This window comes from Seriola dumerili, unplaced genomic scaffold (genome assembly GCF_002260705.1).
Source record: "Seriola dumerili isolate Sdu_G_001 unplaced genomic scaffold, Sdu_1.0 BDQW01001051.1, whole genome shotgun sequence".
Lineage (NCBI taxonomy): Eukaryota > Metazoa > Chordata > Actinopteri > Carangiformes > Carangidae > Seriola > Seriola dumerili.
The window spans coordinates 326,683-343,346 of NW_019175306.1; the positions used below are offsets into that span (position 1 = coordinate 326,683).

The following is a 16,664-nucleotide window of genomic DNA, read 5'->3' on the forward strand; positions in this document are numbered from 1 at the left end:
GTGGAACATTGAGTTTACATGGTTTATTTATTAGGTCAAGAGAACAAACATATGTGGTGACACAAGAAATTAAGTTGTTGCATTTATTAATGGGTTACCAATATTTGTGACTTCAGTATTTCCAAATAATAATGAGAACACCTGCCAGTGGGATTTTTCATATTGCTCTTATTCACTTATAGCTCATCTATAAAGCATTTGCAAATGATGTATTAACCATTAATAAAGCAAGTATTTACAAATTATAAGAATTGTATAAATGGTATCTAACTATAATCATTGCTTTAGAAGAATATAACAAAACATACTTGAGACAAATAAACACTAAGCAGCTGAACGTCTGCATCCGCGCATGCGCTTTGCGGCCATCACAGTATGAGGAGTGCAGTGTACAAGTACCGCCAGAGGTAAACAAGCTTTGATGTTACTCATTTACACATTTAACGCTCGTAATCACCTTTAAACAGCGGAGACGCTATTATAAAGGTTTACGCTTATATGACAACTCATTGGCCGACACGAAACCTTAATCCGCTTGCAGCTGTCACTGACTTTTCAGACTAAGCACAGGCTAACAGTTAGCTGTGTTAGCTTATCTATTCACAGTCAATGGAGAGAAGACACAACTCCGTTTAACTGGACGAGCATTATGTACAACTTCAAAACTTTGCTTGTCCCCTTTGCTGTGCAGGTGTAGTTTACAAACGTGTTATTTTGAAGCATATTTGCGCTTAGTCTTAATGCCATTGTTTGCTACTCTTTGAAGCTAACACAGTTAGCATTAGCATGTTAGCTACTGTCAAATATCTGAGCAGCTACAGAGGGGCGTGACTCTTTTTTTCGACTGACAGCAGAGACGTCCAGTGAGAAGTCTGAACAGGCGTCGACGGCTGCCTGTGGACCAATCAGCGTCTTTCACAGAGGACACTGACAGAACGGACACAAATATGTCTCTAAAGATATTCTTTCATTGTTTGCCCATTGCTTGAGTTTTAACGTTTTACACTCAAATCTCTCATAATTCAGACAAAGATTTGTGAAAAATGTATTTATTTATGAATAAACTAAACTGAAGTTTGTCTGTCTACAGCCGTTATCTCTGAGACGTTAGTGACGTCCAATATGTATAGTGTCATCACTGACTGTCGTTGTTACGTACGTACATTAGACGTATCCTGAAACAAGGCCGTTTTAGTTTTGTTATGGACTCAGTTTTTTATTTTTAATTCTGATTAAGGCTGCCTATACTAAAAAGAATTTAATCAAATTTGCCTGTGCATGATGACAACATTGAAACTTTAAATCCGTAATTACCAGTGTACCGCTAGAGAGTAAACCAAAACAACCAGTCACAAGAACAGTTTATTTCCACCTGGCATCACATTTGTGAACAATTAGAATAACCGAGCTCTATAAACAGATATTATTGAAGTTGCTGCAGTTAGAGCTGCAACAATTAGTTGATTAATCACTTAGTCAGTTGATAGAAAATTAGTCCGCAGCTATTTTTTTTGTAATTTTTTTAGTAAAACTGGTGAATGTTGTCAGGTTCCATGGTGTCAAATGGGAGGATTTGGTGAGCTTTTTTTTGTTGTTGTCTAATATGGTAATAAACTGAATATCTTTTGGTTTTGACTGTTAATAGGACAATACATTTCAAGATGTCACCTCGGGCTCTGAGTAGCTGTTAATGGACATTTGTCACTATTTTCTGACATTTTATAATTAATGGAGAAAAAGTTGGCAGGTTAATTCATAAGGATAATGATATTTAGTTGCAGCCCTGGCTTCAATACCAAATCATCAAGCACATTAATACACGTCTTTATACTGTTTATTTCAGCGGTCTTTTCACTGCCTGCGCAATGAGTTCATAGAGAGATCATATTTGTGTAGCTCAATATCATGGTTAAGCTGTATGTCATTATCTTTATCCTTTGTCCTCTGCATTGTATGTAAGTATACAGACAGCTTCTTAGAGCAAATTTCCTGTACGTGTAAATGTGCTTGCCTTGGTCAGTGAAGCTGATTCTGAATGTGAAAAGTAAACATTGTGCTTTATTTTGCTGCCACAGCAAGTTGGACAGACACACATTGGGAACAAAGGTTTTACTTAAACCCACAAGAATGAACAGATTTTGGAGTCAAACCCAACACACGAGGATTTGAACAATCCACCTCTGGTTCAGGACATAGCAAACATACAGAGTAAAAATCACCTCTCAGTTCCCTCAAAACAAAAGAAAAGCAAGCAGGTGATAATTTAAAAAATGTTTCAGTATGAACTTTACAAAGAGAAATCTGGAGATTTTACTGCAAAAGACAGGACATGTAAAAAAAATATATATATATATCATAAATATTAAACTGACTGGAGTTTTTTTTTTTTTCTCTCTGTTACTGCAGATGAAGACACCACCTGAAAGGTCAGGAATCACTTTCAAGGTTGGAGCACAGCTGGAAGCTCGAGATCGACAAAAGAACTGGTCTGGAATATACACTAACACACATATCTGTAGTGGCATACAAACCCCCAATAGTTGATTCATGATGATATTTAGAATTGTAGCTTTGTCCTAAAATTTAAAGATGAAATTTTAATTTTTGTGTTCTGTTGACCTTTAAAATTTGATGACATGATTGATAACTTTCAAATCTCATCCTACACTGCGGTGTGTTCCTATCAGGTACACAGCCACAATTGAAAAAATCGACTACAACAAAGAGCGGGTCCTGATCCACTACCGTCAGTGGAGCCGTCGACATGATGAATGGTTTCAGTGGAACTCGCCGTACCTTCGGCCAATGGAGCGAGTCAATCTGAGGAGGCAGGGCCGGAGTCCACCACACTCACAACCGGTACGACACACTGACTACATACGTGTAGTTTCATACGTCTGAATGTTTTGAAAGGTTTTGCGCATGTTAAGATGTCAGTCTGTGCTCCTCTGGTTTCTTTCTTGGACTTTATTTTTCTTTCTCTCTCGCTGTCTCAGATGTTTGTCTCAGGTACGAAGGTTCTGGCCTGTTGGACAGACTGTCGTTTCTACCCGGCCAAAATCCTCAGAGTCAACAAGGACGGTGAGGCTCAGTATGAATTTATGTTGCTGTACATTAGTGCTGAAACAATTTGTTGACTTGTCCATCAGTCCTTTGGCAGAAAAACAAACAGTTTTAATAATTGTTTTATTTTTTTAAAGTGTCAAGATCCTTCTTTTTCTTCTGATTTCTATTATTGAAATTTAATATTTTTGTGGTGTCTCGGAAATTTTGATGGATATTTTAACAGTTTTCTAACATTTTGTCGACAAAATGTTTAATCTGTTAGTTGAAAAACTAATCAACAAATAACAAAAAATTAAGTAATAATCCTTGCACTTGTGATGCTGGTGAGACTTGAAAAATGACTCAAAATTGTATGAACTGGATCACATGTTTAAGAAAACTCTGTGTGTGTGTGTGTGTGTGTCAGACTCTTACACAGTGCGTTTCTATGACGGCGTGGTTCGGACTGTGAAGCCCACCAAGGTCAAACCCTTCCAGGAAGTAAGAACTATTCACCTCCCATTGGTTCTTATGCGATTGGCTTCACCAATCACAGCTCCTTTCATTCTAAGAGCGTTTTCTTTTTTGTGTGTGTGTGGAAACAGAAGTCCAGATCTGAGAAGAGTGCAGTGGGAAGCGAGGGATGGGAGGAAGGGGAGAGCGAGGAGGAGGATGGTGGAGAAAGAGAGGAGGATGAGAAGAAGGAAGAGGAGGTAGAGGAGAAGGTGACATCAGAGGAGAATGAAGGAGCTGTGGAGGAGGAGGGGGAGAGGAAGAGGAAGGCAGAAGCTTCATCCTCCCATCCACCAGCGAAGAAGAAAACAGATGACAGTAAGTCAGATGATCTGTGACACCCAGCATTTGAAGAAGCTCATTTTAATAATTCTTCAAAAATCGACAAAATGTGTAATTTGCCTAAACTTTAAAAAAAGAAAACGGTGACCATCACATGTTAATTGATGTTTCAGAAGTGTTGAAATGCATCATGGGTGAGGCAAATGCCCTAAAGCTTATCTGTGCATGTGACTTTGTATGCTTAGTCAGCTTTTCAAACAGATAACTGGAACACGTTCATTGTCTACAGTCATGTTGCTGATGTTAATTAACTGCTCCTCCTACAGGTAGAAGCAGTGGAGCTCAGAATCAGCCAATCACAGCTGACTCCACCCAGCCAGCTGTTCCTAACCCCACCCACATTGACAGAGGTAAACATCAGAGAATTTCAGATACTGTTTTTCAGAAAAGACTCATCTTTCATTTATAACTGCTCTAACTGAAGTACCAACAACCTCAGCTTTTTTCCCCCTCTCTCTCAGACGTCCTGTTGGAGCGTCAGGCCCACCTGCCCACCACACACAAATTCAGCAGAGAACCATGTAAGTGAAGTCACACACCATACAAACAAAATGCAATAAAAAAAGTGAGACCTGGTGTCTAACCAAGACTTAGAGAAACTCATTCATGCCTTTATATCTTCCAGAGTTAATAATGCAGTGCTGTCCTCACTGGTACCAAATAAGACCACTAGACAGCAACAGCTTTTTCAGATGCTGCTGTTAGGGTTCTGACTGAAACTAAGAAAAGAGAGCATATTACTGCAGTTCTCAGGTGTTTTCACTGGCTTCCAGTCAGATAGAGAGTTTAATTCAAAGTTTTACTTATTGTCTATAAGTCACTAAATGGTCTGTGCCCTAAATAAATTTCAGAAATGTTCCATGTATATGAGATCTGCAGGAGCTGGTCAGTTAGTGGTTCCCAGAGTAAAAACTAAACAGGGTGAAATGTTTCTCAGCCATTATGCTGCCCACTGCTGGAACCAGCTCCCATTGGATATCAATATCTGCCCAAACCATAACTAGCTTTAAGATGCTAAAGCTGCTCTGTTCTCCTCTGCCTTCATTTAATCTTTTAATCTTGCACTTTAATGAGATATTATCTTTTTTTTATAATCTGTGTTTTTATACTGTTTTATATTGTTTTCTTATTATGCTTTTTACTTTTAATTTAAGCTTATAGTATTTCTCTTAAGCACATTGAATGACCTTTGTGTATGATGTGCTGTACAAATAAATTTGCCTTGCCTTGCCTTTCATTACCTGACTGTTTTTTATACATGCTGCTACAGAGACATTATGGTTGGCACCAAAAAGTGTTTTGAGGTTTGATGTCCAGACCTGCTCCTAACCCAGACTCACTGAACTCACTGTCTTCCTTCTCCCTGTCCCAGTGTACAGAGTGATAAAGAACCAGCCTCCCCCCATCCTCTCCATCGAGTTGGACCACAACCCCTTCAAGTGTCCCGCAGCGGGCTGCACCAAGTCGTTCAGGAAGGCAAGTCTTCTCCACTACCACATCAAGTACTACCACTCTGACCAGCAGCTGGACGAGCGGGGCAGCGAGCAGGAGGCGCCACGGTAGGTTGATGGTTCGAATCCCAGAATGGGAGCTATTAAGAAAGTTGTGTGTAGCACTGACTGTGGTTGTTGTAGGAGGAAGCGGTCATCTTCTGAGGGAGGCGACTTCATATCAGACAGAAAGAATGAGAACCAAAATATAAGCTGTCACCGTGACGACAGGGAGCACAGCACCATGGGATCAGGTAGGACAGGTACACATGCACATATAAAAACTCAAACAACTAGGGCACACGTGCGCACACACACACACACACACACACACACACACACACACACACACACACATACAGTATGTAAGACTGATAACTAATGATATCTGATATATCTTTGATGTTTAAAGAAAGAAAACATATCTTTGTTCAAATACAAGGCCCTGCTTAAAGTTTAAATGTGTTGGGTTAATTATAAGGTATTTTAAAGTTTAGCATGAGTTCAACTTCACTGTTCAGACAGCAACATTACTCTTTCTGACCCTTCTAACCTGTTGTCTGTTAGCAGAAGTGAGGACGGACGGAGGGAGGGAGAAAACCGAAGGGCAGAACAGAAAGGACAGGAAGAACTTCCTGAGGGTCAAACTAAAGAAGAAGAAAAAGAAGAAGAAGAAGAAGAAAAGTCAGTCAGGTGAGAGGCCCGGACAAACTACAGAAACTTCCTGTTGTTTTCAGAACAACAACATACATGTGTCTCTTTCACCTCACACAGTACCTTTACCACACATCAGTGTCACTGGATTGTGTTTTTCTTCTCATCAGGACTCGGCAGCAGTGACGATGAGAACTCAGACAGACCTCCGATCACTCTGAAGCTGTCCACCGGACACCACGACACACACACACAAGGTGGGAATACACACACACATCACAGAAACTCTGCATAGTATTTCTTCTTTATGTGAAAATGCATAAGTTTGGTGTGTCCATACTGAATATAAAAGTGTCTCGTCTCTAACCTCCGTCCTTCGGCTTTCAGTTGATGACGGCAGCGACTGGTCGACGCTAACAGCAGAGAGTGGAGAGGACACACCCTCTTGGCCTGTTGCTATGGAGACAGAGGAATGTGAGGTGGTGAGGTGTGTGTGTGAGGTGGACGAAGAGAACGACTTCATGATCCAGGTAACACAGAAGAAATACAGAAAGACATTTTTTCAGTTATGAAGATCTGTAACACAGATCCCAGCGATGGATTAATTACAGCCGTGTGTGTGTGTGTGTGTGTGTGTGCGTGCGTGCGTGCGTGCGTGCGTGTGTCTCTCTGTAGTGCGAGTCGTGTCTATGTTGGCAGCACGGCACCTGTATGGGTTTATATGAAGACAACGTCCCACATAACTACATCTGCTACTACTGCAGACACACTGCAGGTATGACTCTGTGTGTATGTGTGTCAGGACACTTAAATATTTAAATATATTCAAATATTGGGATTTAATATTATAATATGATAATATTCCGCAAGCCTGTGTTAGTGTTCATAGTCTTCATAGTTTATAACAGTTTTAAACAGTTATATATCTGATGTATCTTTTGTTTGGGAAACGCATCTGTTGGGCATCAGTCAGACCAAGACATTTGACTTTAGCCTTAGACAGAATATTTTTGGCCTTTGAATCACCACATTAATGCTTCCCCTGGGTTCTGACAATAATACATTTACTTATTACTTATTCCTTCACCAGATATTTCTGTTGAATTCCTGCTTGTCAGTGTTAAAACCTAGTGCCTTCGCTACCCACAATGCAACTCAACAAGAAAAGGTTACACCAAGCATCCGCACAGGTGTTTTCACTTCACTGATCAGACCTCTGCTCAGGCTGAAACCTGTACAGATCTACTACAGCTGCATTTAATCCAGAGTTTATTTTTTTTATTTTTTTTATTTATGTTGTGGATAAAAGCATGGCAAGCAATCATTTTGCTCATCCTCTTATTTTTCATCTAGGGCCATCATCAGTTACTAAAGTTTCTGACCAAATATCTACAAATCTGCCAGTCCATTTGTACAAGCCAGTGTTAGCATGCTAAAATGCTAAATTAAGATGTGAGCATGTTCACATGCTGTTGTTAGCATTTAGCTCAAAGTAGCCTCCCAGAGTTGCTAGCATGACTGTAGATTCTGCTAATCCCAAAATCAATACTTTCTTCAGGCAGAGACAAACACTGAGTGTTGATGCAGTTATGAATATGATGGGAGCACGTTGAACAGGTTCTGTCCAGTTATAAAACAAGAATATAAACAAAAACATTTCCTGAGTGAGAGGTCAGTCTCGCCCATTCTGTCAAACTGGCTGGAAACTAGACGAAGTTCAGTCAGACTGAAGTCTGAGTGAATCAAAGGAGGCCGGTTCAGCTCATGAAGTTAATGTGTCTCCACATAGAAATAAATGGGAAGGAAAATCTGGTCTGACTGTGCCATTAGAGGACGTGTAGCTACGCAAACCAAGTGAAAACACCTGTGTTGGTGTAACAAGAGTATGAACATTCTCAGTATAAAACAGTGCAGTTGTTTTGAATTCAAACCAGTCAGAGAAGTCAAGTCAGTTTAGCTTAAACTGATTAAGATGTTGTATTAGTGATACTGTGGTCCCAGATTTATAGTTGGTCAGTGATGTTGATAATGATGAACTCGTGTGTGAAGTATATTTTGTTTTATGATTTCTAACACTCATGTTCAGGTTGGAGGCGGGCCCAGCGTTTCCTTTCAGAGCCGGATTTGCTGATCTCTGGTCACATGTTTGGCCTCTCGTGCGTAAAGGAGAACTACTCTGAGATCAACGCCTCCAAGATCACACACACCAGCCGCCTGCTGGCACACATACATGGCCTCAATCAGGTCCTCAGTGGGCTGCAGCTCAAAATCAGCCTGTTGCAGTGAGTTCAGTTACAGCAGTGACTTTGTTTATGTGTTATTGTCCACAGAGACGTATTCTCAGTCAGTCTATGTGTCTGTCCGCACAGCTCCCCCTCACACCCTGATCTGCAGCTGTGGAGGTTGCCATGGAGACGGGAAGATGGGCCAAGATTGACATCCAGCCCAAGAGGAGACCCTGCCGTCTGTTACGTCAGCAGCGAGCACTGCTACCAGAAGCCCGGAGCATCGTGGGAAAAAGCAGAGGAGAGAGAGAAGGAAAGGCAAACAGCTGCAGTGAAGCAGGAACACGACATTGAGCAGAAGGTAAAAGCTCCATGTCTGAGTCAGATTTGATAAAATTACAAAGTTTCTGTCATCGTGAACCCTCATATTTTAATTCTGATAATGTGTTATCTTCAGACAGTGTCAGTGTCTAGACAGATATAGCCTACACAATGTTTAGTATCACATCAAGCCCGAAATTACTGATCAAAATCTGCCTCAGGAGACTTTACAAACTGTACAGCATACAGCCCCTCAGACCCTCAACTGGGATCAGGAAAAAAAGAATGGAAAGAACCTCGGGAAGAACAACAGAAGGGATCCCTCTTCCAGGACAGACAGACAGGAAACAGATGTTGTGCGTACAGAATAGAGCAACATAGATTTACAATGTGGACAATCAGGATGACAACATATACACACACATATATCCTCAAATGTCACCAACAGACCCGAGCCACATGACCTCCTCTCCACCACGATGACAGACTACACAAACACGCAAGCTGCAAAACCAAACACAGCATTCACACTTCTAGAAGGAAACAGAGGGAGGGAGAGATGAGGAGGAAGAAGTTCCAGATCCAAAACATCTTGAAATGAACCGTTCTGCTGCCTCTCTCCCTCATTGAATTTCCATTTACCACCATAAAAAGCAGCCAGAAATTTAACTAAATGACATGTTCTGTCTGTCTGTCGATCTCCTCTGCTCTGAAATCAGTGCAGCTCCTACACACAACAAGCAGCTTCATTACAATCAGCAGTGTGTGTGTGCTCGCGTGTTGCAACCACTGGTTATATGCGATTATATATGTGAAACTGGCAGGCATATTAAATTTAGTATTAATTTAATAGTACAAATAATAACTTACTACATTAATGGGAAAACAAGTGAAATATCGTCTTGAAATTTGCAAAAGCATGAGCAATCAGTGATCGCTCTGATCATCGTCGATCACGGATATCATCGTTCATCGGCACAACCCTATCATCCTAGAACACGTGGCCGGTGGTGTCATCGGTGGATTTGTGGGTCCGTCTCAGTAGTTACTGAGCAGTGATTCGGTGTGTTGTCTAGTGTGTTTACTCAGTCGTAAGGTTCATGCTTCTTCCTAAAACCTTTGGCGAGGCTTTTAGCTTGTATGCCGATGGAACAGTCTCCCCGAGGACCTGAGAACAGCCGGTAGTGTTGAAATCCCTAAACATAAACCTGAAAACGTACCGTTTCAACCTGGCTTTTAATTAAATATGGTTTTCACCTACTCCTCTGAATAAAAACTGTGTCTAGTTTATGTGAAGCACAGGTGACTGATGGAGGGATGTATGAAGTCAAAGGGTGTGGTGTAAAACAAAAAAAAACAGCTGATCTCAGAGAGGCAGAGGAACGTTTAGGAGATGCTGAACTTCATATTTGCAGCACTAAACAGGCTCCTGCTGTTGCTATGAGACCACTGAAAACCAGTTTGAGGCTCTGGACTCATTGTGGTAAATGTGAAACTATTTTTACCTCCTAGTGCTCTATGAGTGTGAACACAATGAAGCCAGCTTCACAGATCAATGCCGGACAGAGGGAACTGTGCCCCCCCCAACACACACACACACACACACACACACACACACACACACACACACACACTTGTCTCCTTGTCTTCACTAAAACATAGAATCTGTGTTTCTGTAGGAAATAAAACCTGAAGACGTCAGCAAGCCAGTGACTGACACTACGACAGATGATGACAGAAACACTGTGACACACATGGACACACACAGTGACACCAGCATAAAAACAGAGAAGCACACACACACGGACTGCGAGGAACACACCCACATTCAGATGCACACAACCGAGCCTCGTCCGGCGTCTGCTGCTGAGTGTCAGCTGAACCTGCTGGAGCACGTCGAGTCTCTGCACCACCAGATCAGTGCCAGGATGGACCTGATAGAACGAGAGCTTGATGGTAACACACACACACGCACACATACACTGCCATGTTTATTTAGTAACACTGGAAAACATGGGAGGAGTCCATATTAAGTCTTTTTGGCTGGACTGCACCAGGAGGGCCAGCCCTATAATCACAGATGTCTGTGACTGACTGATCTGACTGATCATAGTTGAGTGATCATATTTCCACCATTGTTCAACCAAATACCACATGAACCACATTGAATTGGAGTTTCCCTATTGGCTGTTCCTCTTTCAAAATGAATTGATGCAAAGTTTCGATCAGGGGGCATTTACAGTTGCAGTGATTCCAACTTAGAGTATTTGTCAGTAGATGTAGTTTTTCTTCTGCCTCCTTTAGTGGTAAGGGTTCATATCATATTACTCACCCTCTCTCTCTCTCTGACACTCTCTCTCTCTCTCTCTCTCTCTCTCTCTCTCTCTCTCTCTCTATCCCTCCCTCCCTCTCTCCAGTGTTAGAGTCCTGGTTGGACCACTCGGGCGAGCTCGAGCCTCCCGACCCTTTATCCCGACTGCCACAGCTCAAACAGCGAATCAAGCGGCTGCTGCGCGACCTCTGCACTGTGAGACGCCTTTCGATCCACCGCTGACAGTTCTACTCCCTCATCCCTGATCCCTGACCTTTGATCCTGCGAGTGACTGCTAGCCAATAGGAGCAAACGGACAGACGGACAGACAGACTGACTGACTGACGAGGCCAGCTCAGGACCTGGCAGACTTGTCGAGAGTGAGTCGCGGAGCGGTTCTCTCTGAGTCCAGAGGGAAAACTGTGATGTCACAGGACAGCATCCCCTCTGGTGGAGAAGAGGTGCACTGCAACAAGACAGCGAAAAAGGGGCGACATTTTTATAAAGTGAACAGGTGATTTTTGTACCGCCTCCAGCAGGACTCCATACAGTGTCCAACCACACAGTCTGTGGTGATGACAGGTTTGATTAACAATTGATTCATTAGGATTTGGTTTCTGATTAACTACTGTCCATGTAATCAGGAACATGTGTAACATCAGACAAAAGTTACAGCTGAGTTCAGACTGAACATGATATGGTGTCATACATCATCTTCCAGCAGCTGTCCGGACTAACGAACCTCCTGCTGAGTGAAAAGTAACAGCTGACAAACACACAGAAAGGATTTGGGTAGAACACAAGTCTAAAGATTTCTACAGTGATGCTTTTAACAGTTCAGTGTTTTGTAAATTGTACTAAAGTTGGTTATGCTGAGAATATTTTTTCTTTGTTACTTAAAAAGTTATTATATTTTTTAAGTAAAAAAGAGAAAAAAAACTCTGGTCACAGCAAAGAGTGCTGCAGTAAAATTCATTTGTACATTATTGTGAAATATTAAGCTGTAAAAGCTTTGAGACTGCTAACACACCAGCTGTGTTAGCACTGGTCAGTCATAACAGCTGTTTGAGCTTCTTCCTGTTTTCTCTGGACCAGTCTGTTTACTCCCTGTTTTTCATTTCAGTCAGTTACCAGTTAATAAAGAGGGGAATTTAGCTTTAACTAGCTTGCTAACTGTTTACTAGCATAAACTGTTGCATAACAAGCTAGTTAGCTCAGTCGCTGATGTGAAAATAACTTCACACGGTGGACTTAAAAGACATATTTGTAGCATGGACGTTCCTCTGCCGTGGAGTAGTTCAGGTTCATTAAGAGCTAATGAGCACCAATAGCTCTTTTCGCTCAGAGGACAGTTTGTGTGATGAATTTGTGAGTCAGTGTTCAGTGTTGATGTACAAACTTCAGGAGGATTTAATCCTCTCCTTCAGTAATTGTGTTCATTGCACAGAAGTTAATTGACTTTGCTGAAAATTTTCAGCTTATTAAGCGCTGGTGCGAGCGGGTGAGGCAGGAGTGAGAATCTTAAAGCTGAGATCCATAACTTGGCACATGTCATTGTCCTTTCCAGAGGTGATAGGTCATTCAAATTAAGTTCTGAAGAAAGGAGAGGACAGTTGTTAGTGGGTACAATCTGCGATGTCAGATTTTGAACACAGATATGTCACACAGACTTAAAGCAGAATGTCTACAGCTTTCCTTAATAAGCTAAATCTACATAAGACTTATCAACTGAAAGATTTGTGGGATATCAACTTTAAACCTGTCTTTGTCTCAAGCACAGTTCAGTGCCGTTCTCTCACCTTCTTTGTTCATATTTGTTTTTCTGGTTGAAGCAGATTCATATCCAAGCTTTTGATTTTTTTTATGTCTTTCTGAGACAAAGGAGTCATTGAAGACAGAGCATGAAAGTTCATTCTTGTCTTTTGGGAACAATAACAAAATATTCTAAGCGCACAAGGTTCACTTATTGTAGCAGTGTTTCTGAGCTTTCAGCAGCATATCATGGCCTTCAGTAAAAACAGCTGGCTTGTAATACGTTTTCGCATAGTTTTCAATAAAATTAACAAAACCATAATCCATTGTGACACAAAAACAATTTAAAATGTAAATATGTCAAATTGAATGTTTTATACTCTTATACAAGAAGTCAACTGTATAATGCTGCAGATTTATTTTGATAGAGAGATTAGTAATGAATCTACAGTGGAGTTTGAGGGGAAACTGGAGATTTCTGGAAAAAATATTTGAGGAAAAAGGTTGAAATTTTTAGAAAAAAAGTTAAAATAGTACAAGAAAAAGTGATTAAAGGTCCCATATTTTACACTTTCCCTGCATTTTATTTGAAGTGTTGATCCATAGGATGATATATTTGTGGTTTTAAGAACCAAAAACCATCTCAATGTAGTTTACCATCTCCTCTCTCAGTCTCTCTCTGGAGCTCTAGTAACAACAGGTCAGTGAGCCAATCACACGAGAGGCTGCTTTATAATCAAAAGACATGGACATCTACCGTTATACTGTTTGGGACCTTTAACCGTTGTTGTGAAATCACAACTTTTCTGGATGTTACTTATGTCTCATAATATTCCAAAAAAAATGTCTTGCTACGTGACTATTTCCTAAAAACAACAAATTTATTCTCAAAATCTCCAGTGGCCCTTACACTCTAGTACAAGTTCTCCTGATGTGTGTTAAGCTCATCACAGTGTTTGCTGCTGGTGCAACTGGTTGATCACCAGTTCACCCCAGTTTCAGATTTGTTGTGATCAACTGGGACGAGTCTGAGTTCAGACTATCGGAAACCTACAGCAGCATCTTGTTAATCTGGTACACCTGAAGACAAACACATGATTGGTCATGTGATCATTTTGTTCGAGTTGGTGAGAACCAGCAACACAAGTTCACACACATGGAGCTTCAGAGTCAGAAGTGAAAGTTTTCTTGTTTATTTTCATACTCTTGATTAAAGCATGAAGAAGATTTTTCTGAGGAGTTCAAAGTTTGATTAAAGTGATTAAATTCCAGTCACTGTGTGGATGTGTCACATTTAAGACATTTTGTGTCAAATTTTACCAAACAACTGAATCATCCAGCGCTCTAACCGGGGGCTGGCTCCATAAAGCACCTTAAGTTTTCTGCTTAAGAATGACACTTTAATTTCTCCTCAGCTAAGGGAGTTACTTAAAGCTGTTTCACAGAATCTCTTAAAAGGTTGCCTTTGTTCAGGAAAAAAGTTAAGGCATTTGCAGCAGTGAAAGAGATTTTACAGCGGTAAAATTCTACTGTGTCGTCTCCCGGTCGTGGAACATCATCATCATCTTACTGGGATGTGTTCATTTTCTTCATTTATCACCATAAACCTGGTCATATTGCAGTTAAATTTAGTTTTTGCCTTACTTTGGTTGCTGAGGTCTTATGTGCAACGGTTTAACAGACTTTAAGTGACACATTTTAGGGAAACCTTAAAGGTGAAAATAAGGGTGTTTTGTGCAACTGTTTTCATTTTAAGGAAACCGTAAATCAGGCTTTAAAGGACATTTTATTATTATTAATAACATTATTTTGTTCATATTTCATATAAATTTTGTATAATTAGACCAAAAACAAAAAAAAAAAGGACACAAAGCAGGAGCAGAGCCAGACATTGTAAACATTCAGGGCCCTCTGCTGTTTGTCAATGTCTTTCTTTCCCTGAATAGATTAAGGAAAAGGATTCTGAACATAAACTCAGACACATAATGAGAAATGTATCAGGACCGATCAGGTCAGATGGATGAAGAGTTGGTCATGTAGTCAATGTCTGGGTCTGGGTGGTGCAGTGTGTTTGTGTGTCACTGATTGTGCACACATCTCTGTTTTTCAACATGAGGCTGTTGTATGTTTCTATACTGTGAAGTATTGTATTTGGTTGTTGTACCATAGGCAGGTCCAGTCAGCCCCAGATGGTCTCGCTGTGTGTTCACAGACCACCAGGACACTCCCTTATGGTGTGTGTGTGTGTGTGTGTGTGTGTGTGTGTGTGTGTGTGTGTGTGTGTGTGTGTGTGTGTGTGTGTGTGTGTGGTGCTTTGTGTGTGTGTGTTGGCAACAGTGGTCCCTCCCCCCACACTGTACAGTCCATTGAGCAAAAGCCTAAATATGGATTTTCCAATTCTTTTAGCCACGTAAGCTCTGTAGCTGTAGGGATGACTGCACTGGTCGATCCATCAGTCTAACTTTAGCAACAGCCATTACTTCATGTTTTATTATGAACATTGATAATCTTACTCCCCAGAGGTTGAACCCCCCTGGTCTTATTTCCAGGTTTAGTTTTAATCACAGCAGCAGTCTCTGAGCTGTTTGAAAGTTTCTGACAGCAGCATGAAGCAGGCCTAAAAATAGTGACAGTCTAATCCAGTTTAAACAGAAGTTCCGATGAGGGTGTCCATGTCAGCCATGGACAGAAAAGACTGACTTTTAGCAAAGTCTACAAGAGTCTACAGCTACACTAGAGGCTCTCTGATACTGTGCTCAAGACACAAAACTGTTGGATAGTTCAAAACTTTTTTCACACCAAGAACCCTAAAGAGACATAAATCAGACCACAGACCACCGTATGATAAGATTTTAGCTTTTAGATGTTTTATTATAAAGTGTTTAAATCCATGACCAAAACAGTCATACATTCTGCAATTTTGTTACTTATGGAAGGAATTAAATGATTCCTCTTTTTGCTGGGGACCCCCAAGAACCCCCTCTAGGACCCCTGGGAGTCCCTGGACCCCAGGATCAGAGTGTTCAGAGATGTGTGTGGCAGAGACATTAAGTAATTTGAGAGACTTTGTATTATTTGTAGTGTTAATGGAGCAATACAATCTACTTCTGAACATAGGCATGTGTTTTCAGAGTGTTTTCATCATCAAGTATAGTAGCGCTGAGCACAAAGTGCAGTTGAGTCTGCACCTGCTGGTAGATGAAAGGTCAGGAGGATTCGTCCTCTGGGCACCATGAATGTCCATCAAACTAGGGCTGAACGACATGCAAAAATGTTTTTATTGTGATTATTTTGGCAGATGTTCCAATATGATTCACGATTTTGGTAAGAATTTAATTTTTGAATTTTATTTTCATTGAAAAAAATATAAAAATGATGATCATGTGATTTTTGTTCCACCATGTCACAAAAAAGCATATTCTCAGGGGTCTCTCTGTAACACCACAATGCTTAATTTATGGTCTGTTGTGACACATTTTACCTTTATCAAAAATAATTGCAGCTCTTGCGATTTAGATATTGCACTTGGCCATTTTGTGATTTCAATATTATTTTTTATTAATTTTACAGCCCAACATCAAACATTCGTTGAGATATTTCAATCTGGACCAACTGAGAAAGTATTACCAAAAAATATCTCATAATTATCTAGATTTTCTCTTTATTATGATACACAGCATCCTGGATTTTGAGGAAGAGTTTCAGAGCAGGTGTTAGTCCAGCCTTTCTCTTATCTCTATTTGGGCACATCAAAAATACTGATCCCACTCTTCCTACAGGAATAGTACAGTTTATAACACAGTTTAGTTCCACAAACTACCAGCTACTTCAAACTGGAAAAGAAACAGTGTAAAAAAGTGTAAGTTAACTAGAATTCACAGTTTGTTCACATGGTCACAAAAGATGTCACTGATTTGTTTTTAATTAGAAACTCTGCAGGGATTGTCGACTGTTTCTTCCCTCTTCCTGCCAGAAAACTAGAATCCCGCCCAGAAAATCCCATCTGGCCTC

General features: G+C 40.7%; 1 protein-coding gene across 1 annotated transcript; it reads left to right on the top strand.

The window, feature by feature from the left end:
* Positions 1–398: 398 nt before the first annotated feature.
* On the top strand, positions 399–13,211 carry LOC111237653 (PHD finger protein 20-like). Its single transcript, XM_022766826.1, has 19 exons — positions 399–407; positions 2,407–2,486; positions 2,688–2,859; positions 2,997–3,081; positions 3,473–3,546; positions 3,651–3,728; positions 3,759–3,876; positions 4,167–4,250; positions 4,362–4,421; positions 5,273–5,459; positions 5,535–5,644; positions 5,961–6,083; positions 6,215–6,301; positions 6,432–6,574; positions 6,720–6,819; positions 8,131–8,326; positions 8,414–8,630; positions 10,270–10,546; positions 11,008–13,211. Exons 2-19 carry the CDS (start codon positions 2,407–2,409, stop codon positions 11,142–11,144), a joined length of 2,328 nt encoding a protein of 775 aa, XP_022622547.1. The 5' UTR covers positions 399–407; the 3' UTR covers positions 11,145–13,211.
* Positions 13,212–16,664: the final 3,453 nt, after the last annotated feature.

Bases quoted from the DNA above. Each gene is read 5' to 3' on its own strand.
- LOC111237653 (XM_022766826.1), top strand. From the start codon at position 2,407: ATGAAGACACCACCTGAAAGGTCAGGAATCACTTTCAAGGTTGGAGCA. The intron at 4,251-4,361 runs GTAAACATCAGA...CCTCTCTCTCAG, and splicing joins CCCCACCCACATTGACAGAG to ACGTCCTGTTGGAGCGTCAG. The intron at 5,460-5,534 runs GTAGGTTGATGG...TGGTTGTTGTAG, and splicing joins AGCGAGCAGGAGGCGCCACG to GAGGAAGCGGTCATCTTCTG.